Raw genomic sequence first — 24,340 nt, 5'->3', positions numbered from 1 at the left:
AATATTTACTTAAAATGTGTCCCGCATCACATCAATGTGACACAACGCATTTGCAGTCTCTTGTCTCATCGTGCTCACCAAAGCCTACGAGTCATCCGAGGCCAGCAGCACGTATTTATGTCCTTGCACGATGCAATGTTTTCTCTGCAGGTTATTCCAAGGCAAAGAGAGGATTTTTTTTTCCTCTTCAACCAGTCAATATTTTTTTTCGCGAGAATTTGTCTTTGGTTTTCAAAATCACATTTAGAATTCTGGAGACGTCACCAACTCAGGGCATGTGTAATCATTGTTAATGTATTAAAAACAGTGTCTGTGCATACCAATGTGGAGGTAATCTACCCCAACTGATTTGCGTAGCAGGGAATTATGTTTGCAATATGTTAAATTCTTCGTTGTAGTTCATTTTTTATTGCTTTTGCCATTTTTGTGAACCAGATCACTCTTGCAAACGAGACTATCCCTGTTTCTTGAGTTATCACCTGGTTAAACAAATAAAGTGAACTGAACGTATTATATATATCACGACAATGAGCCAGGATCCTGGTATTTGTATACCTTGAATATGCTCTCTCTTAACAGCAATACCTAATGATAACACAACCCTATTTATTTTCCATCAACTCATTAAACACAGAGAAGCGCTCACCCACGTAAATACTCTATCCACTCTCAAGTCTCATGTCTTGTCACTCCACTACGTTGTATTAATTTGCTCGAGTGCTTATGGGGATTTCAACTGTTCCCTGCACCTACTCATCATGATGAACCTTGGTTGAAACGACATCGACGCTGGTGGTGAAATATTTGTGCGAGTGTGCGCACACCCTTGTCGGAATCTTTGGGTTTGTGGAGCTTATTTCAGAAAGAGGCAACCCAAAAAACTAATAAACCTTTTACTCTTATATAAGTGCACAACTTTATCTATCTGTGATGAACGCTGCACTTTCCGTCGTTTTCATGCAGGGGGCGCTGTAAACCTTACGCGCTCCCTGTATGAATGACGGAGGCGCAGGGACAGAAGTTCGATCACGTTGGTATCGATCTGCAGACGGCGGTCTTCTCGCACGGCCAGCAGCTCTATGTCGCCTTATCTCGATCCCGCATATCCCAAACAGGTGAAAGTCCGCATCGAACCGAACCCCCAGCAAGGCCATCTACTTAACGACGAGAGAAAAGTCACACGAAATGTCGTTTTCAATTAAGTCCTTCAGACGTAAAATGACATAAGCTTTTAATGAAGAAATCAAATTATCTAATTCAAAACATAATACTATTCAAATATGTTTCATTTTAAAACTTCAAAACGGAGCATCGGGTGCTTGCGTGAATGTGTCGTTCGTGTGCAATTATTTTGTGACTTTCCTGGCCGAAGGCCATAAATGGTTGTGAGGGGCGCCACAGGTGCCCCCGAACAGCCCCTAGTATTATAGATATTGGCCAAAGCGCTGTGTCCTGGGCATGACACTTGGTTAACAATGAGGGTAAAAAAATAATAATTTAAAGTTACCGGTGAGCAAGATGCCAAAGCATTGTGGATAATCACTAAATGTCCACACCCAACCGTTTTGTCAATCCACTGCTGGATGAGGGCCTTCCCATTCCATGGGAGCCGTGGGAGGCTACTTGACAATACTTCTCCACGCTGATGAGTGCAGGATGGTCGTGAATGGACGATGGTGCATAGCAGTACACTACAATTTTGCTTCACTACCCTCTGTTGTCCAGAACGTAGCCCTGAATTATGGGTGATGCTGAGCACGTGAAGTACAAGAGTGACGCCCCAGTATGCTCCTGTTGCGCAAAGACAAATTGGTGAATTCACCCGTGGATGTAACCCATCTCCCAGAACAAATGGTACTGAAAGAGCATCATTGTGCTTCGACTTAGAACATTGCTTTGCAGTTCAGGGTCACTTGATGGTGTGCAGCATAAAGCTGAACTACTGGACTTGATTTACAGTTTTAAGGTCACCGATTCTTGAACTCCCGCAAGCAGCCACATCCGTAGGTACAGGATACAAATATCATCCACATGTCACTGGGTATTTGAGTCAAAGACTGGACTTTAAATAGTTCTGCTGCAAGTTTGAAGGAGGTGCCTGGTACTGTACAGTAAACAGAAATCCAAATATAGGCCATGGCACAGAATCCATAGGCCAGAGTAGAGACTGGTGATGCCAGCTGAGGGGACGAGATTTTACTTGTACTGAATGCTTTACATGCAAGGTGGTTTGGGGATGGCAGGACAGCAACAGATTCTCAGGTTTGTGCAGAGGTTTGAGTGCTATCCTATCTTATGTTTAGGTGTCCCCCAGGTATTCGTCCAGTTTCCTCCCACATGTCAGAGGCGTCAATGGAACAGGCCAAATATACTCACACAGGACCCTCCTGGAAAAAGAGTCACGGCCAAAAGTGTGTTAAGAAGACAGTGATTTACGGGATAACCCACTCATTCTTACAATTCACCTATATCTGTCGCATAAAGATCAGTGCCATTAAACTTTTAGCCTCCTCGGGTGATAGAACAAAGGGATATAACGGGGTCTGGGGCCCATGAATTAACAGCACAGAAACATTCACCAACCGACACAAGGCAACGTTTTTGTCTCTGATGAATGCATAAGAGACAAAACTGCGCCACCATTACCCTTTCTCTCTGGTGGGTGGATGTGACGTGAGCAGCGGTAGTTCGCATGTTTTGCATTGGGAGATTAAATAACCTAAGTGTTACAAGTTGAATTGCCATCTAAATACTCAGCGTGTTCCTGTCAGTGGTAGTGCGGTGGTTACGGTTACTGTTGCGAGCTGAAATGTACAAAGTGAAGTCTTTTTAACAATTAAAGACTCTCATCCAATGCCACGGACTGCAATAGTACAAGTGTAATGAGCGACTTCCACGACACGTAGTATAGAGAGTACTTTATTACTCACACTAGGCACAACACAGGCCAACACCTGTTCTTCCTCACACTGAGTATAACTCTAGGTAACGAGCCTTTTGTCCGCCCAAGGACGGGTGTATTGCAGTAAATCTGAAACTTGCAAGTGAAAATCAGACCGCGACGTGATATTGCATCAATTCGTGTGCAGTTTGTAAGGCCGCGGTGACACAGACTTATTTCATTTAAAGGTTATAATACCTTGTTCATCACGACGTCCTTTTTACTTCGATGTCTCAACAGCGTGACGGAGATCACGTGATGACGTGAGGGTTCTGCCTTTATAGTGAGGGTTGTGAGTTGACGCTGAGGAGGGGGGAGGAGGCGCCTCGCCCCCCCATGTGGAGTGACGTCACCTGCTCATGATTATTAATGAGGGGGGAGGGTGCTCCATGTGGAATGACGTTACATGCTCCTGATTATTAATGAGGGGGGCTGATCGATGTGGCGTGACGTCGCGAGCGTTAAGGACATTTCTGGGCGATTATAGTAGGTCCTGGCTTTGCAACCCGGCTTCGCCTGGGACTTGGATTCTTGTCTTGGATTACGGTAATACACGGCCGACGTGGAGGGTGGGGGGCGTGACGTCACTAGGCACACTGCGTGACGCTACCGCATGCGAGTGACATCACAGATGTGACGTCACCGCTCACTTGCCGTGCAAAAATATAAAAGTCTTTTTTTTACTTTTTCCATTATGTACAGTCTGGAAGCTACCAAAATTTCAAGTTTGTTGCTTGTTGGGAAGTACGCTAAATACTTCGAACAGACACACATTCACAAATTTCCCCTTTATAGATATAGATAACTCCACTGGCTACACGCACAACTGATCACTCGGCGTGGTCCCCTTGCCCTCGGCCACGCCGCTGACCGGTGGCTTGACGATGACGGCGATGGAAACCACGCAGGGGATCTTCCACGTGGCCGGACGACGAAGAGAGATGTCGGTGAACAGCGACGCAGCCAGGACCCAGGACCCCACTCACGAGCCCCAAGTTCCGGGTCCGCTCACCCCGAAACCCCCCCAGGCGTGGCTAGGCCCCGCCTCCGGCCACGCCCTCTCGGGGAACCTTCGAGCAGATTCTCGGAGTATTTCGGCTAACCCCACCTTGTTACCTTTGCCCTAGATACACCTCCTTCCCTGATTGGTTGATACTTCTGTGCCCGTACCCGTGAATCCCTTTCCAGGCCAGCAAGTTTCACCCTATCATGCCATCAGGTGTCACCCTGTCATTACACAAGCACTTTTTAAAACTCTTTTTTAAAATACTTAAAATTGATGTGATGGGTCTGGAGATAACCAGGAGTTCGCAGTACAGTAAATGGCTTCTTAAATCCTTCTGTGTGGAACTTGGGAGTCTTATCTCCCCATCCCATATTCATGGGTTTTCTCTGGATTCTCTGGCTACATTCCAGAAGACAAACACTTACGAATGGAATTTGCCAAACAACTCAATGCAGCACAACCCTCCTCTAAAATAATCTCGAGACTCAGTGAGGCTTTCCTAGAAAGGGGGCATTATTTTTACAAAACAAAATCATTACAGACACCTTAAAAAACACCATTCTCCTTTTAAAATCAAGCAGCAAATTCTACTTATGATACTCATATAACGCACAATGTTAATCTGCATATAACTTTATTATACCGTGTACATAAATTATACATTCGGCTTGCAATTGTTTGTAAAAAATATAATTGTGAGTGAACACCTCAATATGCATTGAAAGTGACACAGGTAAACATGATCTGATTGGCGTTCCACGTCACGGTGGTCACCATCTAAAATGTAGATCTTACCTGCTCTCGATTTTCTTTGATAGGTCCCAACTGCTGAATCTCAGCTCAGGTGAACATTAACGGAGTGGAAATAAATGTACAGGTACTCGTGCAGCCCTCTTTGTAAATCCACTGCTGGATGAGGGCAAGTTGGTGAAGGTGGGGAGGATAACCATGGGAGCATAATACAGTACAATGGATTTTTCTGTACTGCCCTCTGCTGCCCACAATGTAGCCAAACTGTAGTCTATAACACCTGTTTTATGCACAGTAGTTGCTTATGCAAGCACTATCCAGGCTCTTTCCTGCTTAACTTCCAAGAACTGATGAGATCTGGTACATTTGAGATGATTTAGCGAGAGGCATATGGATACAAAATGCGGCTGCAATTCAAGCCAAACATCAACCAAGAAGCAGACACTGAGCTGTGAAATGGAATGAGTTAAACTTGGCGACATTTGGCTGAGAAAAGAAACTCAATGCAGAACTATATTTAGGAAGAGCCTGGGGTGATGCTGTCGTTAGATATACTGTGTGGCCCTGTGCTCATTTCATTAAACTACTGGGAGTGTGTCCTTGTCCGTCTTCACGACATCCATCCTTGCCGAGTTATGATCCTATTATGTAATGCCTTTAAAAACGCCAAAGGCAGCATTTTCTATTGCAAATGAAAATTCACGTAATCAGATTTGAAGGAACCCATAGAGAAAATACAAACGGTACCATGCATTTCAAATGTACAATTTCTTCAACAAAGTGCAAATTGTTTTAAATTAGACTTTTTAATCTACAGCCTTTTTTCAAACAAATGCTAAAGGAAGGCCTACCCATGCTGTGTTGGTCATGGGGGTTGCTCTGACCATACTTCACCATATATTTTAACATTGTGGTGAGGGTAGTGCCCTCTAGTGGCTGTAGAGGGCAATGTAAACCCATCCCAAAAAACTAAAACAAAAATAATGTAGATGGTTTTATCATTCCGGGATGAAGGCCTCTCCATGCCATGCCAGTCATGACGGTTGTTCAACCATATAATTCACCACAATGCAGTGCAGATTGGAAAAGAGGGGGTAGGGTTCAGGAGCAGCTCATTTGTCACTCTCCACCGATGTCAGGTCGTCGGGTTCAAAGCGCAGCGTGCGAACCGCTGTGCCTCCGCTCCCCACCCCTTAAATTAGTAACATTTAGCAGATTATACCTTCGCTGCTGTTCAAGAGCGGTGCGCCTCTGACTGATGCATCTTAAAAACAACAGAAACCAAATGAAAAAATTGAAAATCAAGAGACCTGCTCGGAAGCTGCCCAAGTGGGCACGAACTACGGAGTGCTCTGCCGCTACTTGTCCTTGTCCTTTTGCTTGGGCTTGCGCTGGCTCGCCATCTCGTTCATCTTCTTCTCGAAGCGGCGCTGCAGCTGCTGGCGGCGTGCCGGGTCGGAGGCGCGCTCCCGGGGACCGCTGCCGGGGTAGAGAACGCCATCGCGCAGCACCGCACGACGCGCGTGCGCTCGGGCCTGCTCGCCACAGCCGTGCACCTGTGCGTACGAGTCCCGCGGGGACACGCGGGCAAGCGCACGAGTCACTGGCTTGTCACGCTGGCGAGATGTTAACTACATCGCCTGGTGTACAGGAGGCCATGGGTTCGATCCTGACCCTGACGCCCGCTGTATACTCTTCTTCTCGTAGTCGCGTGCATTTTTCTCTGGGTCCTCCGGTTTTTCCCTCTATATTTAGAAACATGTGTTTAGAGTATTTGGCTGCGATACATTTCCACATCTTAAGCCACTTCGTTGAGCTATCGTTTGTGGCCAGGTCGCGTCTGAAAAATAAATATATGGCTCAGTGGGTCTGATCTGGTAAAATAAAAAAAAGTTTAGTTTCAGTAAAAAGGTGAAAGTGCAGCCATGGAATATCGAGCTCACGTCAAAGCCCTCCCTGCCACCCCCCCCCCCCACCCAATGTGTCTTCTTAATAGATGCTCGCTAACAGCACTTGCCCCAGCAGTCTGTACGGCTATACAGGATCTTTGTCTATGCATGTCCTTCTGTGGAATTCATTTAAGCCGATAATTACCAACACAGTGGCATTATCAGCTGATATTACCATGACAATTGGACTGTGGTTGCAATTTATTGTGACAATTGCAATTGTAACGAACCCCAAATCTAGCAAACTGCACTACAAACATGCCGGGGAATGGTTTCAGAGCATGTCTTGGGCCTGCCCTAGGTTGGCTCATCCTTAAAAGGGTACCTACTGTCATGTGTAAACATTAGCACTAGGGAGACAAAGGTGGCAGGGTGTGGTGCTGGCTACACCAACCTCTTGTATTCTGTGCCAGCTTTAATAGGTGCTCACAAAAAGCACTTGCCTCAAAAGTATATAATGGCCACATGTTCAGGACTCCCTAAAAAACCCAACGCCTTATGGACCCCCTGAGATTTTCAGATTAGTTCACGATTAACAACTAATTCATATGCATTGCACACATGAGATAACTGGTAAAAATGGAAAAGTATGAAGTGTGATGGGTCATGAGGACTGCAGTTTGGAAAGTCCTGCTATGTGAGCACGTGTGCATGCATTAAGCCATTATCACTGCTAGAGAATAATAATAGGGGTTTCTCCCCTTTTTTCTAGCAACAAAACTGAAACTGTTTAAAAAGGATTCATGTCTGCATTAACCACAATACTTGCAGTCAAAATGCAAACAAAAAAACACTCATCTGGTCTAGCACCAATTGAGACTAGGCTCGAAAGAAAGCCGTCTCTGGTGTGGACCAATAAGTTTCAAGGACAATGTATATATTATCAGTGTGTTTTTTTGTATGCATTTTGACTGCAAGTATTGTGGTTAATGCAAACATGAATCCTTGTAAAAAAAGTTTCAGTTTTGTTGCCAAAAAAAGGGGGAAACCCCTATTATTATATTTTGGTACTGGCAAAGGAGGTCCAATGATGAAACTGGTAGAGTGTTCAGCACCCTGGAGCAGCTTTACATGAAACGAGCTCTATATGTAAAACTGCATGCGCATGTTGTTTTCTTGAGGTGGAGGAGAGTTTTTTTCTTAAATGAACACCTCAAAACAAGGCAAAGGCCATGAAAGGAAATCCTGCCATGTTGTTTACATAAGCCAGATGCCAAGGTGCAGACTGTGCTCTCTGAATGCATTATCGCAAAAATGTGCCCTTTAGTTATTACATTATTCCCGTGAATTGCATCTAAAATAAAAATGGCCAATAATTAGTAGCAATATATCAAATTATAATAGAAGGCCACGCTTAGTTCATAATGAGGCACAAATATTGCAACATCGTTGCTTAGTTCCATAGAAATCTCAAAATGCTTCTGTTTCACAGATACAGGCACAGCCATACACATGCATCACGAACAATAATTTGGAATTCATTTTTGTGAAATTATAAATGTAAATCGCATTTAGAAGCACAAACGAATAAGCTACCAAAGCACAGTAATTTATTTCATAATCTCTGTAGCTGGTAATTTGGTTATAATCCACGAACCTGCAATCAGAAAGTGTTTTTCAAATCCTTCAAATAAGTCCATGCTACCCCTGGGGATAAGATCAAATGAGTAACGTGTTACGGCAAAATTACCATTGAGTATCGCATAAAATTATTTATTCCCGTCATAAGAATGTAGAACTTCATTCATGGCCCAAGGTTTCAGACAGGAGATGAGCAATTCCCCACGCTTGTTTTAGTTTTTTTTACTTTTCAAGTCAAACATGAGTGAGAGGGCTGGGTGACTCAGAGCACTGAGCCAGCACCATTAGCAAACTGGATTAAAATCTAGATACTAGCCACTGGTCACTAAATTAGCTTATCATGTGTTGCCAGTTAATGATCTCAGCTGGTCACTGGCCTGATGATTAAAAAAAAACATGACTACATTTTATTTTTAACTAAATGCACCTTATTCCAGCTCAGAGAATTAGAAATGTTGGTTTGATCGACTTGCAATGCACCATCTTAGCACGGTGCACAAAGTTGTGCCCCCCTTGTGCAGATAAATAGGTGACTCCAAAGCATAATACTCCAAACCTTTTCTCTGACACACGTGGAGCACTGCTCGCTGTATGAGTTACAGATGTAAATTTCCTCGTCTCATAACACGACTTCAAAAGAACAATTTTTATGTAATTGAGAGGGAGAAAAAATGTAAGGAACTCGGATGCATTCACAAAAAAATGTCACCTAAACTTGAACCAATTACATTGGCCCCGTACGTAGCCAACCGTGCTAATCGGAGGTGCTGGATGTCGACGCATGAAATTACCTCCGGAATGTGGTGGCTCAGGCAGTAGAGGCTCTTGCAGAACTGACAGTGCTGGCCGAGGGTCTGCACCGACGTCTTGCACTTGGCAAACGCACACCTGCTGTTCGCCTTCACCATGGCGGCAATCATGGCGTCAAAATCCTCTTCCGCCTTCTCGCCCACGACGCCTGTCTTGCCGCTTTTTCCTCCCACTTCTCCTGGGTGGGGATGCAACGCGTACAAAAGCAACGTGGTCAACGTGTAAGTCCACACTACGAATATTAGGAGTATACTGACGTGGAACTTTTCTTACATGCCGATACATATTGAGTTTGCCGAGCAATGACGCACTGCGCTATCAACCCATCAAGCCGAGTTTGGTCCTTGGTCATGACAAAAGTCAGTAGCGGATGACACCTGAACCGGTAAAAGGTCCTTTCCCACATTCACCAACCTGCACTGACCAGAGTGGTGAAGTATATTGAAACAGCCCCCATGAGCGTCATGACATGTGCAGGCCCCTTTGTCAATCTACTGCTGGATGGAGAGGCTGTTCATAATGTAATTTGCATCACCTAAATGCCGTTTGCTGTGTGGAACTGTGAAGGGGACTGTATAAATGAATGAAAAAAACAATTTACCTTTGTGCAAAAGAAATTACACCTTTAGCTGTTTTTACTTTTTTGCTGGTCAAAGCCATTTTTGCAAATATCAAAAAATGCTGACCCAGAATTTAAAGTGGTAATGTGCACCACAAACACTGCAATACAATAACTATCAATTGGGCACGTAAAAAAATGTTACGGCCAATTTCACTATATCAAACTGCAATGAATCAAAGATTTCCACTTACATTGGATACTATATTAAGAGAATGCATGGTGCACATATTAAAATCAAATAAAGCTCACCATGATAATAATAAACTACCTTGTCTATGGAACAACCGTCTCTATCTCAATTAAAAACTGTTCATATCTATGCCTCCTTCAAAGTGTTGATGGCACACATCGATGTCACAACTAGCACTCCCTGCTCGAGAAAAAGGAAATGGCATAAGGAGATAACGAGCGAGACGGATTAATTAAATATATAATGACATTAAACAAAAGGGTACAAGAATGACTGAAGCAACAAAGCTGGCAAAGGGCAAAAAGGGAGTTATTTCACCCCATTGCCGCTCTTGATATGACGGGAGGGAAAGGAAGACTGATTAAAGAAGACTGCAAAGTGTCATCCCTTCATATAAGCCGGACAATCACTGTCCTACTTCTACTCTCTCTACTCTGTTCATTATGTACCATTTATGGTCGAACGTATATACAAATGATCCCCTATTACAGCAAATTGTGTGTGTGTGTGTGTGCGTGTGCATGTTTGTGTGCGACCATCACCTTTGGTGTGAGCTGTCCGGGTCTTCCCATTCTTGCCAGGGTCCTCATTCTGCTGCTTCTGCTGCCTGAGCTTCTCCTCCTGCCTGGCATGCTCCCGCTCCACGCGCTCCAAATGCAATGATTTCAGGTCGACGCCGCCCGACGCGGCGGTCTGCTGCCGACTGCTTGCGGGAGAAGCTGGTTTGATGTTCGTGGAGGCCTGCAGGGGCTTAGGCCCCCCCACCAATGCATTATTTTGCAAAGGCTCTTTCTCCGAGATATCCCTGCGCAAGGACTTCTCTTTCTGCAAGCCCCCCGCGCGTAGGGACTCGCTCTCCAAGCATTGCCTCTCTGCGCTATTTTTCTGAGACGCCTTTTTCTTTGGCTCCTTCCGCGAGGACTCCTCATCTAATTGTCCGGCCTCCGAGCGGCCCCTGCGTGTCTCACCGTTGGCGACACTGGGTTTCGCGACGGCGGGCGCCCCCTCACCCGGTTTCCACGCGGCGACGTGGCGCTGGTTCCCCGAGCCAGTGCTCGCGTGGCCCAGCCCCAGCTCCTCCGCCAGCTGATGAACCAGCATTCGCTCGTGGGAGTTCAGCGAAGCTGGGAAATCAAGTCGATTTCTTGCCGGGTCGGCGACAAACCCCTCGACACACTTGCGCAGCTCTTCTAGGGTGCTGCTGGAGCTCACGGACGGCGCTATTTGCGTCGCAGTTTCTGCGCTTCCTCTCGGCATCTTATGCACTGAAGCGTCCACTCGTTTGTCCCGAGCTGCGGACACAGCCGCCTGTACTTTGGAGTTTGGCGCGCGCCCCCCGCTGGTCTTGTCACGGATTTGCTGAGGTTTGGCCCTCGCACCACCGCCGCCCTCTTTGTCACCTTCGGTGCGAGGCTCGTCGGTGGACTTGACGTGACTGAAGTTTTCCGGAACGATGTCCTGCCCGCACAGACCACCAAAAAAATACACAAGACAATGCTAACACCAGCAGCGCTGGAAACCTCACTGCAACGCGGGAAAAACAAGAGAGAGCCGAAACGTTGTACCCGGAGGGCCAGGCACTCGGGACGAACCTGCAGGTACTCGTAGGCAGTTCTCGTCTCGCCGCGGCGCGCCATGTAGTCGAGCAGCGTGCCCAGGAAGCCGTGCCTCCGCACGGTGCAAGAGTCACACACCACGGCGAGGTGCCTCCGCGCGCGAGTCACCGCCACGTTAATGCGCCGATCTTCCGCCAGGAAGCCCACCTCGCCTGCACGACACGCACGGGTGGCACTAGTCACTTCCTGCGTGTGCCAGCAATCGCAGCAATGCACACCACTGGGTGCAAATGCATTGCCCTCAATGAGCACAACCGTTGGATCGGCTTCATGTGTTGGTGAACGTTTCTTAGAGTAGAATAAACACCTCTGATTAGCACAGTTGGCTACGTACAGTGCGAAAGAAGTTCAACATATATACACCTCATAATTCAACCATTTGAAAATGTCAGCCACTCCTTAACCATGTACAGGGTTCTAAGATATATTTCATTTTTATGTATATTTTTTAAACGAAACCTTAAACTTAAAACCACAACTGGCTCTTCCTTCAGCAGCTGCGCCAATGGGCGATAACTCGGTTTATGAGCTAAAGTTAAACCTTTAAGAAAACATTGACAAAACAGGTCGCAAACCCTGAGGTCATTTTGACTTTTCACTACTATCACTGCCAGTGAATCAATCGTGCTGGCACAAAACCCCGGCCTCCAGATGAGCAGTATCACCGGTACCTTTGCGATTCGAGCGGACGAGAGAGAGGATGACCGCCTCCTTCTCCCGGCCCTGGAAGCCATCTACCGAGCGAATCTCCAGCTCCGGGTGGCGATCGGACAGCTTCTGTCTCAGCATGTCCACCTGCATGCACACAGGACACAGGGCACTCATTCATCATCAGGCAGTGTTATGGGGTCACGCATGTGTGCAGGACACACACGTTCCCTCCACCTCGTCCAATTGCAATTCTGTTGGATGAGGTGCTGTTGTTTTTATTGCAGACATACATTGTGCCAAGTCTCTGTCTGCCATGTCTTCCCATCTGCTCCGAGTCAATCCTCACTGTCTCCCGTATGTCGGTTGCTGTTGCATCAGTTTCCGTGGCAACCTCATTGCGGTACCTGTAGATCTCTGTGCCATTGTAAATTCTTCTTCTTGACAATCAGAGTGACTGCCTCCTATCTCGTCCACTTACGGACTTGTTCACTGCCTACTTTCATTTGTTAGTTGACTCCTAGAAATGCATGCATGGAACTTCATTGTTTACTGAAGCTTTTGTTAAGCATGACAAACGAATATCGACTTATACTTATTTAAATATACACGAATGACAATGACATGCTGGCAGTACTGGAAATATACAGTAACGAGATGGAAATTCACGAGTAAATCAGAGAGTGTTGGGAGTTACATTTTAATTTGAAAAATCCTAAATGACTCAAAATACTGGCAGTGCAAGGTGAGGCTGCTTGTGAGCGGTACTGCTGGCTGCTAACCTCAATGGTCATATGTTCCGGACAAGACGGAAGGAAGTGGCAGATCATAACGATGATTATGAAGCAGAAGTTCTGAACCACTGACGAACCTGAAGGTTGTAGGGAGCGATCACTGCAATGTCTTCCGCCTTCACTCCCGCATCAATAAGAGCTTGCACATGAGCCGAGACAATGTCAACTTCCCCTGCAAATGAGTCGCCAGTTTTTCTGTTATTTACATTATCAATAACATCACCATTCACAATCATTAAAGAGTGCACATAAGTTACATTCAATCTGTATGCAAATGAACTACGTTCTGTTGAGTGAAACTTTTTCCTATTACGTATGTATCTATGTGCAACTTCTTTCACACCATACGTAGCCAACCATGCTAATCGAAGGTGTTACATATTAAGGTGAAACTTAAGCCTAAGCTGTATGGCATCATGGGTAATAGCCACAAGCCACAGCAAGCTCTGATGCAGCAGATGTTGCATGTATTGAGTCATTATTTCACTGATAAAAATAACTGATATTCTCATTTAACATGAATGGAATTATGCGAATGAGAACCAAAATCTATTTCTGCAAATATTTTAAGTAACATGAGGTGGAACAACAGAGTATAAACGAAAGGGTACGAATGAGACAGACAGGGTAGACAAAACAGTACAAACAAGACAGTATAAATTATACAGAGTACACAGATGCCACAGTAGACACGCCTCCCCCCCCTCCACCACTCAAACCACTCCAAGCTCAGAATGTACAGTTTGGTGGCATAAACCATCACGCAAACTCTAGTCATCCTCGCAATGGCTGTTGGCTAGCCATCGAACAAAGACGGTTGCTGCATAAGAGTGCTTTCAGATGCACTTCTGCGGCCATCTGGAACGCTCTTCCTCCTGATATTAGGAAGCCACTGGAGCTAAGCACTTTTAACTCAAGATTGAACTTCTCCCACACTTCCGATTAGCACTAGTGGCTACGTACGGTGCGAAAAAATTTCAACATACATACACACACACACGTATGGTACCCAACCTGCTTGCCATTACTTTTCGTGTTCACACGAAGTTTGGTTTATTCGCTCGATCGAGTTCGCTTCGTCTCGCGTTCACAACCGCCTCTCCAACCATTACCTCATCCTTGTTTTTGGTGCAATGCCTGCTTACATGATTAATATTGCTAATGTTTGTTTTAACCGCATTATTCTTAACATTTTACATTTTTGTTCTTTACGCGGACATTTTTGCCTGCGCCTCCTATGCATTCTGCTCCGATGTTGCCTGGTTCCTTCATATGGGTAACTTTGACGTTGTTGTTCTGGCTCTCCCTTGTGAACTCGCTGGGAAACTGGCAAAACGAATTTTCCGTGCAACAAATAAACATGGAAATGAACAAGGTACAGTACAGCTATGAGACAAACAAAACTACAGGAACAAGACAAAATATAAATGAATTCAATTCGACCAATTCCCACACCTTTTGAAAGATCATCATTCATGGGTACGAATCGTTCCATGCCGAATATTTATGCCCAGCAAATAAGGGCAGGACAGGGCCGCCTCCTCACCGGCATTGCCCTTTGACTGCTCGCCCGCCAGCTCCGTCTCGAGGAGGCCACACCCGGCAGTGTCTACCAGCAGCAGCGCCAGTGCCGTCTCATCCGTCGCCTCCACGCCGGGCAAATCCCTGCCGGGAAAACACACAGACGTTCATCGCCGTGCCCCTCCGTACTGCCACCTTTCCCTTCACACCGGCGCTTGGTTCTGTGACGGGGTTTGCTGGCAGTACATGCAACACCAAGACAAAGATCACCTATATAACCTAAGCATAATGTTGCGGCAAATACTGTCATCGAGCACCTATGAAGTCCAGAGCAGCACACGAGGGGGTGGGTGGCGAGCACCACTTCCGACTGCCTTCGTCTCCCCAGCGGTAATGTTTATACACCATACCAGGCATTAATTTGAGACTGAGTAAACCTAGGGGAGGCCCAGGGCTGGTTCAGATAATTTGTCGCCAAGTTCGGAGCGCAGAACGTGACGCACACACGGTGGGCACTCACTTGAGCAGATGTGAGGCCACGGAGGGGTGGGCCTCCAGCTTGCCCTGGTAGACGTGCTGTGAGGCCCAGTCCATGATGGCCGCATTCATGCGGTACTGCACGGTGAGCATACGCACGGCACTTGAGCCCAGCCGCTCAACCAGACGCTCCATGAGGCTCACGGCCAGCCCGCCTTCAGCCGCCCTGCATGCACACAAAGACAAAGATCCCCCGTTATAGACTTCCCAGACTGTGGGGGCAAGTGCTGTTAGCAAGCACCTATGAAGGCCGGAACAGAACACGAGGGGGTGCGTGGCCAGCACCACGCCCGACCGCCTTTGTCTCCCTAGTAGTTTACACACCACACCAGGTACTCATTAAAGCCCGATTCGACCTAGGGGAGGCTCAGAACCGGTTCAGATAATCATCACTGGTGTTGGTCATGAGCGGGATTCGAACTCGGGTCGCCGGGTTCATAGCGCAGCGCGCTAACCGCGACACCATCACTCCACACACACATGCACACACATGCATGCAGGCACACATGCACACACACACACTGAGGTTCAAGTTTTTTTTGTGAATGATAGCCAACCTAGGCTGCCAACACTTATCAACACCAAAAGTGAGGATACTTGCTATCAGCATGTGATAAAATTATACCACGAATATTTGTATAAAAAAGTGCTTGTAGGCACTCTGTTTTACAAATTCATCAACCTGAGTTCGATTGCTGCCTATGACCAACATAAGTAGCAAATATCTGAATCCCCTGGGTTGACTCAGCCTGAGACCAGCCTTAAATGAGTACTTTAATCAGTGCTCAACACTCTGTCCCAAAAATCTGGTAAAAGTTACAAAAGGGATGGTCTGTGTGTCACACATAAATCTGGGCATCTTTCAAATGTATGTATGTTGAACTTCTTTAGCACCATACGTAGCCAAACGTGCTAATTGGAGGTGTGGGGGAAGGACAACAAACTAAACACAAAAAGCAATTATAAAGAAATAAGTTTCCAATCTAGATTTAAAAGTGCATCGATCCAGTGGCTTCCTAACATCGGAAGGAAGATCGTTCTAGATGGGCGCCGAAGCGCATCTGAAAGCGCGCGACACGGTGGCCCGAATGAGTGTGAAAGGCGAGGGGGGCGAGCACCTCTGGGACACGATCGTGGGCGGGAGCTGTCGGTGGTCGCCAGCGAGCACGCAGCGTGGGGCCTGCAGCAGCGGCAGCCACGACGCGGCCTCCACGGCCTGCCCGCACTCGTCCACGACCGCCACGGCAAAGTGCGCCGGGGGCAGTAGCTTCAGCGGCCCCCCAGCCCACGCGCCTGCATCGCACCGCACCCACCGTTAAGACACACGCATACGCGTACAGCCCTTTTGCCCATTCTCTGCTGGGCGCGGGGTTCCCCACACGGAGAGGGTCATGGGAGATGTTTGACTGTATTTTACCAAGCAGGTCACTGTCAAGGCACAAAGCATAAACGTTACAGCATAGTATAGTAAAACAATGGATTTTACCGCATTGTCCTCTGCTGACAATGTACCCTGACCTCATCGCTATAATAAAAATTGTGGAATTTATTTATCCAAAAAAGCTTCGCTGAAAGTCAAGACTCATTTTCAGATTGGGATGTTTGCACATTTCCTTCATAAGGAGTGTTGTGTGGCAGGAACCTAGACAAAACCAATGCAGGTGAGGGGATATTGTTCACGCACATTGGGATCATGAACCTTGTAGCCCAGCAGGTTTGGGAGGTTCACAAATATAAGCCACCAAAGCACTGGATTACTTGAGTGCACCAACCCTGGCTTACCCATTGCTGTCTCGACACAACATCATGTGGAGTTCTCATAAAAGAACAATTACTTTTCCATCAATAAATGCCTGTTACTTCACCTAACAATTTACACACATCATCTTTGTTTTTACAAGCAAGACCTGACACATCATAATAACATAGAAATGTTTTAAAATGTTATCAATTTAGTTTTGTGTGGCAGGGCCAACGTGATCGTCTCTCACGCCCTGAATTTGACGCCCTGAATTGTGCATGCAAGAAACCATTAATTAATGATTTAGCTGATTCTATACTCGGACAAATTGAGTGAAAAAAAACTGGTAAAACACGACGGACAAAATAAGAAACAATACAAATGACATTGTGAAAAAATGTACGATAAAGATTTTTTTTAATTGAATCACGATACCAATTCAATGCATCGCTGAGAGCACAGGCTGAATCATTACATACATGCTGTATTCTTTGGAAAAAAACATGACAACTCAATAAAAACTCCGGGCCTGACGCCATCACTAAATGTCAATAAAATAAATCACCTGTCGGACGGACCATTTTCAGCTTGTTAGTGACGATAGCAGTTTACTTCACCCCGATCACCTGGTGGGCGTCCTGATTTGTGACGCCCGTGAAGTGTGAAGTTTAAATGTGACAGACGCTGATGAGGAGGCTGAGTCACCCGTGGTTGTAGCGAGGATGACGTCAGCACTCTGCAGGATGTTCCTCATGGCAGTGTCCTCGCGCTCCCGCAGCTCCTTGCGGAGGCTCCTCATTTCCGCCTGGAGCCGCGCGCGCTCCCCTCGCTCCGAGCCATTTCTCAACTTGGCCTGCGTGAGCAGTAACACATGCACACGCGTACGTACACACATGCACAAAGAAAAATATCACCCTTATATCTTTAATATACTTTCGGGACAAGTGCTTTTGGCGAGCACCTCTGAAGGCCGGCATGGTACACGAGGGGGTGGGTGGCCAGCACCATGCCCAACTGCTCCCCAATGGTGATGTTTACACGCTGAACCAGGTACTCATTTGGAGGCCCAGGATCGGTTCAGATAGTCGTTACTGATGGTGGCCGTGAGTGGGAATCGAACTTGGGACACCGGGTTCGTAGCACAGCCCGCTAACCGCTACACTACCCACAAACATCACATATGCATGCACACACATATGCATGCAGATCCCTCGTAGTGCCATATATACTTTTACATAGTAACACAAACCTGGATTTAACGTAGACATATACGATTATAATTCGAACTAATCACACATGTAAGCCTCATGTAGGGTTCCAGCTCATGGGAGAATATGGACAAAGCTTCCCGCCAAGCTTAAATAGCCATAAACCGCACCGCAGTATCCATGTGTAATTGGCGTAGTGAGGATTCGTGCCCTCGCATAGAAGTGATGGTGCCGAGCAGGAGGGCTCGGCGTGGCTCCTTACGTGAACCTTGTCCATGTCGCTGCGCACGTCGCGCACGATCCCCGCGTCGTCCCCGCGAGCAAGCACGGCGTCCAGGCAGCGGCTGCGCACCGAGTCGAGCAGGCGGGCCGGGTGGCCGAGCCGCAGCACTCGCACGCCCGCGCACGCCAAGCGCTCCACCAGGTTATCCACGGCGACGTTAGACGGCGCGCACGCAAGCACCTGCGGCGCAACGGTGACGTGAACGCACGTCCGATACTGGTGTGGTGGTGCGAGCTGAACAGGTGCAGCTTGCACGGTGAGCATTGTGTCTTGGTATGAGCAAGGAGAAGTCACCAACAAAGGATTGAAAATTGTTATTATTTAATCTTTCTAGCACATACGCTACCCCAGAGGCTGCTGGCTACATGAAACAACATAATGTAACCCTGGAATACCTTCTCTCCACGCCGCACTGTCTGCTGGATGATTTCCACCACGGTGGTGGTTTTGCCCGTGCCCGGCGGCCCGTGGATGATGGCCACCTCCCGCTGGACCAGGGCGAAGATCACGGCCTCGCGCTGAGAGTGGTCGAGAGCCGTGTTTAGAAACTCCACCTGTCCTGCATGATGCACAACAATCAAGCAATGACGATGGTGCATGAGTACTTCATTAACCCGAGGGAAGTCAGAGCTTGCTTTGATAATGTATGATACCATGTCTCTTAACACAAAGGGGTGTAGACCATGATTATTATTTTGACTGACGCCATCCAGACTGCCACTCTGCGCCCAACCTTATGGAAGAGGTACGTGGATGACACTTTTGTCATCTGGCCACATGGCCGGCCTGCTCTAGACCAATTCTTCGACCACATCAATTCCATACACCCAGCCATCAGATTTACCATGGAAGTCGAAATAGATGGCAAGATACCTTTTTTGGATGTCCTAATTAAAAAGAGACCTGATGGTTCAATGAGCCACTCTGTCTACAGGAAAGCTACCCATACGGATGCTTATCTGAAACCGGATTCCCACCACCATCCATCACAGAAGAATTATCTCATCAAGACTCTGTATCATAGAGCCCAATGCATATCCGACCAGGAACACATAAGCAGTGAACTCAAGCACGTACACCAAGCTCTTAGGGCTAATGGTTACTCCGACTATACAATCCGCAAAGCTATCACTCAAACCATGAAGAACCCTCTTGAGGAGCCTTTCAAAACCATCACTTTACCCTACATTGCTGGGATCACAAAAAAGATCTCCAAAATCTTGAATAAACACAAGATCCAGGTCCGTTTCAACACATTACATAAAATCCGTGATCTGGTTCCGTCTGTAAAAGATGTGATTCCGGACATACAATACCCTGGTGTCTACAAACTAAGTTGCCTCTGTGGTAGTAGTTACATTGGAGAAACCAAACGCCATGTCTCGGACCGCATTCGTGAACATAAAGCAGACCTTAAACACGGTAGGACCAACACCTCGGCCGTAGCAGATCATTGTTCTAATTCAGTAGGCTCACATGCCATTGATTTTTCCAAGACGGAGGTTCTTTGTAAGCCATCTGGCTTCCATGAGAGATTCGTTCATGAGGCTATCCACATATACAAGCACAGAGACAATTTCAACCGAGAAGATGGATTCTATCTTAGCAATCATTGGAAAGATTTGATAAATCATTTCAGTTCTTGATTGATTGTTCACGCTTACAGTGGCTTTCAGACAGCATACATTATAAAAAATTTCGTCTCCCCCCTCCTCTTTTCAAAAAAATAGATGGACTAGTCCTGGGCAAACTGCCAATCGCTGCGCGTGACGCCAACGTTTTTTATAAATAAATAAATGTGCCGTTTTAAAAATAAATTTATGCAAACCGACACACCTGATGATGACTGTTTGAGTTATGGTCGAAACGTCGTGAGAATTTTTTATTGTTTTATATATATTTTGTTATTTTGTTGTTTCTCTTCAACGTGACTTTACCGAAAAAACTAAGAATATGATTATTATTGTTATTATTAAAGTTCCTCCATCAAAATAAAATTAGTAAAATGGTATAGTTAGCAAATTGTTAATAAAATAAAGAAATTTGTATAGGAAGGAAGTTAAGTTATAAAGCACAATGGATGGATTTTGAATCTTTATAAGTTACAATGGCTTAAATTTCAACATTAATTTAATCCAATAATTAAAGACATGACCTGATCAAATTAGTCTCATACTGGTACCTAACCTGTTACATTTGTTAGCCATGTGTATTTTGATCTTGACCTGGACCTCCACTAACATTGGCAACTGCACTGAGAACACAAAGGTGACCTCATACGGTGCTACATCCAGTAGCATGGAGTGGTTTTTATGGGCCTTGGAGCAGGAATGAAGTTGGGCCCTGTGTAAAATACATCCCTTTCTTCGTATTCCGGTGACTGGACCCCTCCTAAGCTCTGTAGGCCCTGGTGCAGTACGCAGCCTGCATACTCGATAGCTACACCGCTGTGGTGATGCTGATAAATGTTCAGAAACAGCATGTTGTCTGCAACGTGAGAACGCTGCAGGGCACATTTTGTCCCTGTACCTGTGTGTGCCAGAGGAGCACTGGGCTCGGAGGTCCCAAACAATACGGAGATCATCTGTCCTGACGGTCCCCCATGGTGATTATTGAGGGCTGTGAGGGCACTGCAACACAAACAAGGAGGCACAATTTACGTTTCATTGTCACAAACACAAAGCAACTAGCAACCAACAAAAGCTGATATTGCTCATCTCGCAGATACGGATGTACCGACGCTGTGTCCCAGGCCGCCAGAAACAAGTATTAAACGTTATAATTGACAAAGCTGCAGACACGTCATAAACCCCATGGTGAACAGCTAAGCTACATATCTACAGGATAGTTTTTTTTATATATATTTGTTGCAATTGACTTAGAAATCCGACGTTTTTTTCTAGAGAATACATTCTCAAGATTTAAAGAAATGTTATCAGAAAAAACTGATGAAACTGAGCACATACAAAGTACTTCTCAATTAATGTACAATTTTTTTTTATTCCAAAGAACAATGTTAAACTATCGGATTATATAAAGTTAATCTGACATGAAAGTGTCAAAGTTGCAATTAGAGATTCGCCATGAAATTCATGGCCATTCAGATTTTTATTCAACCCACATGAAATTGTTTAAGCATTTAACCCTCAGTAAGAGAAATGTTATTTCAGTAACCACATAGTACTACAAGACATTGGCAAAGACACCTACATTTAATCATCGAATATCATGAGAATATCATTATAATGAGATTTATTTACGTCCACTAAAATATACTTATGTAAACAAATACATTCACTCATGTTTCCACAGCATGCTATAAGGGAGAGATTGATTCCAATCTCTTAACCCATAAGGACAGCAACAACAATAACGTCATTGATCAAATCACCCGGAGTGGGCCCAACGTGTCCGTGTGTGACGCCCGTGCGAGCGGCAGGCGCGCACGTTTTCAGGCGCTTGTAGGTGACGTCGTTGGCCAGCTTGAGCAGGCTGTAGGGCCCGTCGTGTTTCAGGTCGAGAGCGTCGTGCGCCTCGTCAAACGCCACCGTGACGGCCGACGCCGAGACACGCGTAACCACGCCCGACGCCAGCTGCGCCTCCACGGCGTCGCGCGCGCCCTCGTACAGGCCCACGATGTCGCCTGCAACACGCCGGCAGCGCCAGCACGAGCAGCGTGAAACAACCGATTTGACACGTGGGCTTTCGTGACCAAAATCATGATTCTTGGGGTCAAATCACGCGGCGAGTGCATCGCCAATGTGTCGTACATTCCTCCTCTACCCGACACAGCCAAATTCATAATTTCTTCAGCAAAACCAGTTATGCTGGAGAACAATCCACAATATTTAACACAACAACACACCGCCACTAAGGTCCCCTTATCACATGCATGAATACCATGAGCAACACCGCGAGGCACCTCCACCGCAGCCCCTTACCACCACCACCACCAGCAGCACAACAACCGCTCAACACAACAGCAGCTGCCACGCAGCAGTATTGTTGCCGTACCTGGTCCGAAGTCGTTGCTGGGGAGCTTAGAATCAGGCGCACCGCCCCGGGCAGCGAATTTCAGCAGCTGGCGGCCGTAGAGGCCGGTACGGCTGTTGCAGAGGTGTAAGCGCAGAAGGCAGATGCCACGGCGCTGAAGCTCCTTGAGAGGCACTCCCTGCTGCCATGACCTGAGAAAAAAAACAGCCAACATGAATGAGCTGTACAGCAGCACTCCCGAAGATCAAAAACTGAATCGTGTAGTGTGCAAAGCAAAGCTGGCATTTGTAAGCTGTCTCCACACTCTGCAGAAGTGGCACATGCCATGCAGTCCTAGTTTATTATCACACAGTGACTGCGAATTTTAGCAGTGGATAGTGCATTCCAAAATTCGTTAGCTTCAGTGTAATGTTTATCTTTTTTATATATTGGTTAAAAAAATAACATAGATTTGGTTTTCATGGAAATAACACTCCACCTTTAAATTATCCCTGTATTTCCAGTGTAACTAAAGCGGTGCTTAACCATTTTATCTTATCATTGGAATTAATTTAACCCAGAACACCATTGCCAATACGAGCTAGTTTCACTATGTCTTCAAGGTTGTTTTTCATCAGCTGCAATATGAATCCAGACTTAACACCACACACACGTTCAATGCATGCACAAATAAAACTGCCAGCCATATCCAGACCACCAGCTCAAAACAATTGAACGCGTGGCCATCATTTTGGCGTTTTCAGAGTTTTGACCACCAAGTCAAAGATTTGACAAAGTGTGGCCAACTTTGAACCCGCTTCCCAGTGAGATTCTCGGCCACGGATTTCATCAGTGGCTACTTATTATATCTGAAACGATCCTGCCCCCCCCCCCATTCCCCCTTCACCAACACTGACCACCGTGGTGAAGTATGGTCAAACAACCCCCGACGGCCGATACGGCGTGAAGAAATAAAGCATCAAGCAGTGGATTGACAAGAGACCCCAAGTTATTGGGAATTCATAATGAAATGTACAATGGCAACATGAGATGATTACTATTGTACGGCACTGTTGTGTATAATGATGCGTATAACGCAAACATGTTATGAGTTAATTCATGAGATTATGGTAGTTGTACAGTATATGGTAAACTGACAGTCCACGCGTTTACAACTATTGTACGCAATGTAATGTGATTTATAAGACGTGTATACTATTATAAGTGTTGCTACATTATTATGGCACTGCGCATTAAACTTATATGCATATCACAACAGAATGCATTACTGCACAAGCAATTAAGAGTAAATAAATGTGCCTCACTTGGCTTGTTCTATCTCAGCTTCCCTCTCCTCCTTCAACAGCTCCTGCCACTTCACAATGAAGCTCTCCATGGACATCATCGTTAATAATGTTATAACAGTTATTGTATGTTTGTTACGCGATATAAGAGATCAAAATAAACGAGTTAAAAGGGCTGCAGGTTTCCCCTCCTATCTCCATTGACACGCGCATCAGGCCCTTGCGATGGTTTTAACACTCAAACAAAACTTCAACTAAAAACGAGAACAATATTATTATGTATAAAAAATAGAGATTAACTGTGGTTATAATTGACTGAAGTTTTTGTTCAATAACTTCAAGATGTTAAACCCCCGTTAAAGACTTCAAAGAATATAAGCCAACCGCTGACCCGGAACCTTAACACCGGTGTCTGTAAATTGGTTCCGCGCCCCCATCCGCCCCTTAAAGGGCCCCACAGCGCCGTGCAGCATACAAATATATCGTTTACATTTACGGATTTAACTCAGAGAAATATACATGTTACCGATACCCACTGCAGGTGAAAATTTAAACCGTTACGATAATAACCAGAGTAATTTAATTAACGTTTAATTAACGTTGCACACACACACGCGCACGTGTGCATTCATAACCCTAAACAGCGAACTGGGGGTCGAATGACCTTGCCAACGTAAATTATTTCCGCCGGACAGAACGAGGGGTGGTCATTCGCCATCTTTGTAAGGGGAGACGATCCCCCACCCGCTGGCGCGTGATGTGGGGGGGAGTGGAGATGGGGGAGAGGGGGGTTGGAAGGAGAGGGAGAGGGGGGAAGGAGAGGGAGGGGTTGGGACGAGAGGGTGCGCGCGCGACACTTCTGGTGAC

At 46.1% G+C, this 24,340-nt stretch overlaps 1 protein-coding gene across 2 annotated transcripts; it reads right to left on the bottom strand.

The window, feature by feature from the left end:
- Window positions 1-4,564: 4,564 nt before the first annotated feature.
- IGHMBP2 (immunoglobulin mu DNA binding protein 2) lies at window positions 4,565-24,304 on the bottom strand. Of its 2 annotated transcripts, none has more exons than XM_032948919.2 (16): window positions 23,495-24,304; window positions 22,212-22,381; window positions 21,645-21,840; window positions 20,727-20,827; window positions 18,593-18,756; window positions 18,177-18,377; window positions 17,412-17,559; window positions 16,084-16,258; window positions 14,949-15,131; window positions 14,454-14,572; window positions 12,985-13,079; window positions 12,137-12,260; window positions 11,442-11,617; window positions 10,392-11,307; window positions 9,019-9,215; window positions 4,565-6,253 (listed from the first exon to the last, which is right to left on the bottom strand). In XM_032948919.2, the coding sequence occupies exons 1-16, from the start codon at window positions 23,572-23,574 to the stop codon at window positions 6,056-6,058; spliced, it is 3,243 nt and encodes a 1,080-aa protein (XP_032804810.2). In that variant the 5' UTR covers window positions 23,575-24,304; the 3' UTR covers window positions 4,565-6,055. The 2 variants fall into 2 exon arrangements, with proteins under 2 accessions (XP_032804810.2, XP_032804811.2); XM_032948920.2 differs by having other exon boundaries at window positions 9,019-9,212.
- Window positions 24,305-24,340: the final 36 nt, after the last annotated feature.

This window comes from Petromyzon marinus, chromosome 7 (genome assembly GCF_048934315.1).
Source record: "Petromyzon marinus isolate PM22_M1 ecotype Great Lakes invasive population chromosome 7, UKy_Petmar_22M1.pri1.0, whole genome shotgun sequence".
In the NCBI taxonomy this organism is placed as follows: Eukaryota; Metazoa; Chordata; class Hyperoartia; order Petromyzontiformes; family Petromyzontidae; genus Petromyzon; species Petromyzon marinus.
This window is presented reverse-complemented; position numbering and strand designations above follow the sequence as displayed.

Excerpts from the sequence above, each read along its gene's own strand:
- IGHMBP2 (XM_032948919.2), bottom strand. The coding sequence starts at position 23,574 with ATGATGTCCATGGAGAGCTTCATTGTGAAGTGGCAGGAGCTGTTGAAG. Across the intron at positions 15,132-16,083 it reads CCCACGATCGTGTCCCAGAG|GGCGGCTGAAGGCGGGCTGG; the intron begins GTGCTCGCCCCC and ends GTGTGCATGCAG. Across the intron at positions 9,216-10,391 it reads CCGGACAGCTCACACCAAAG|GAGAAGTGGGAGGAAAAAGC; the intron begins GTGATGGTCGCA and ends ATCCCCACCCAG.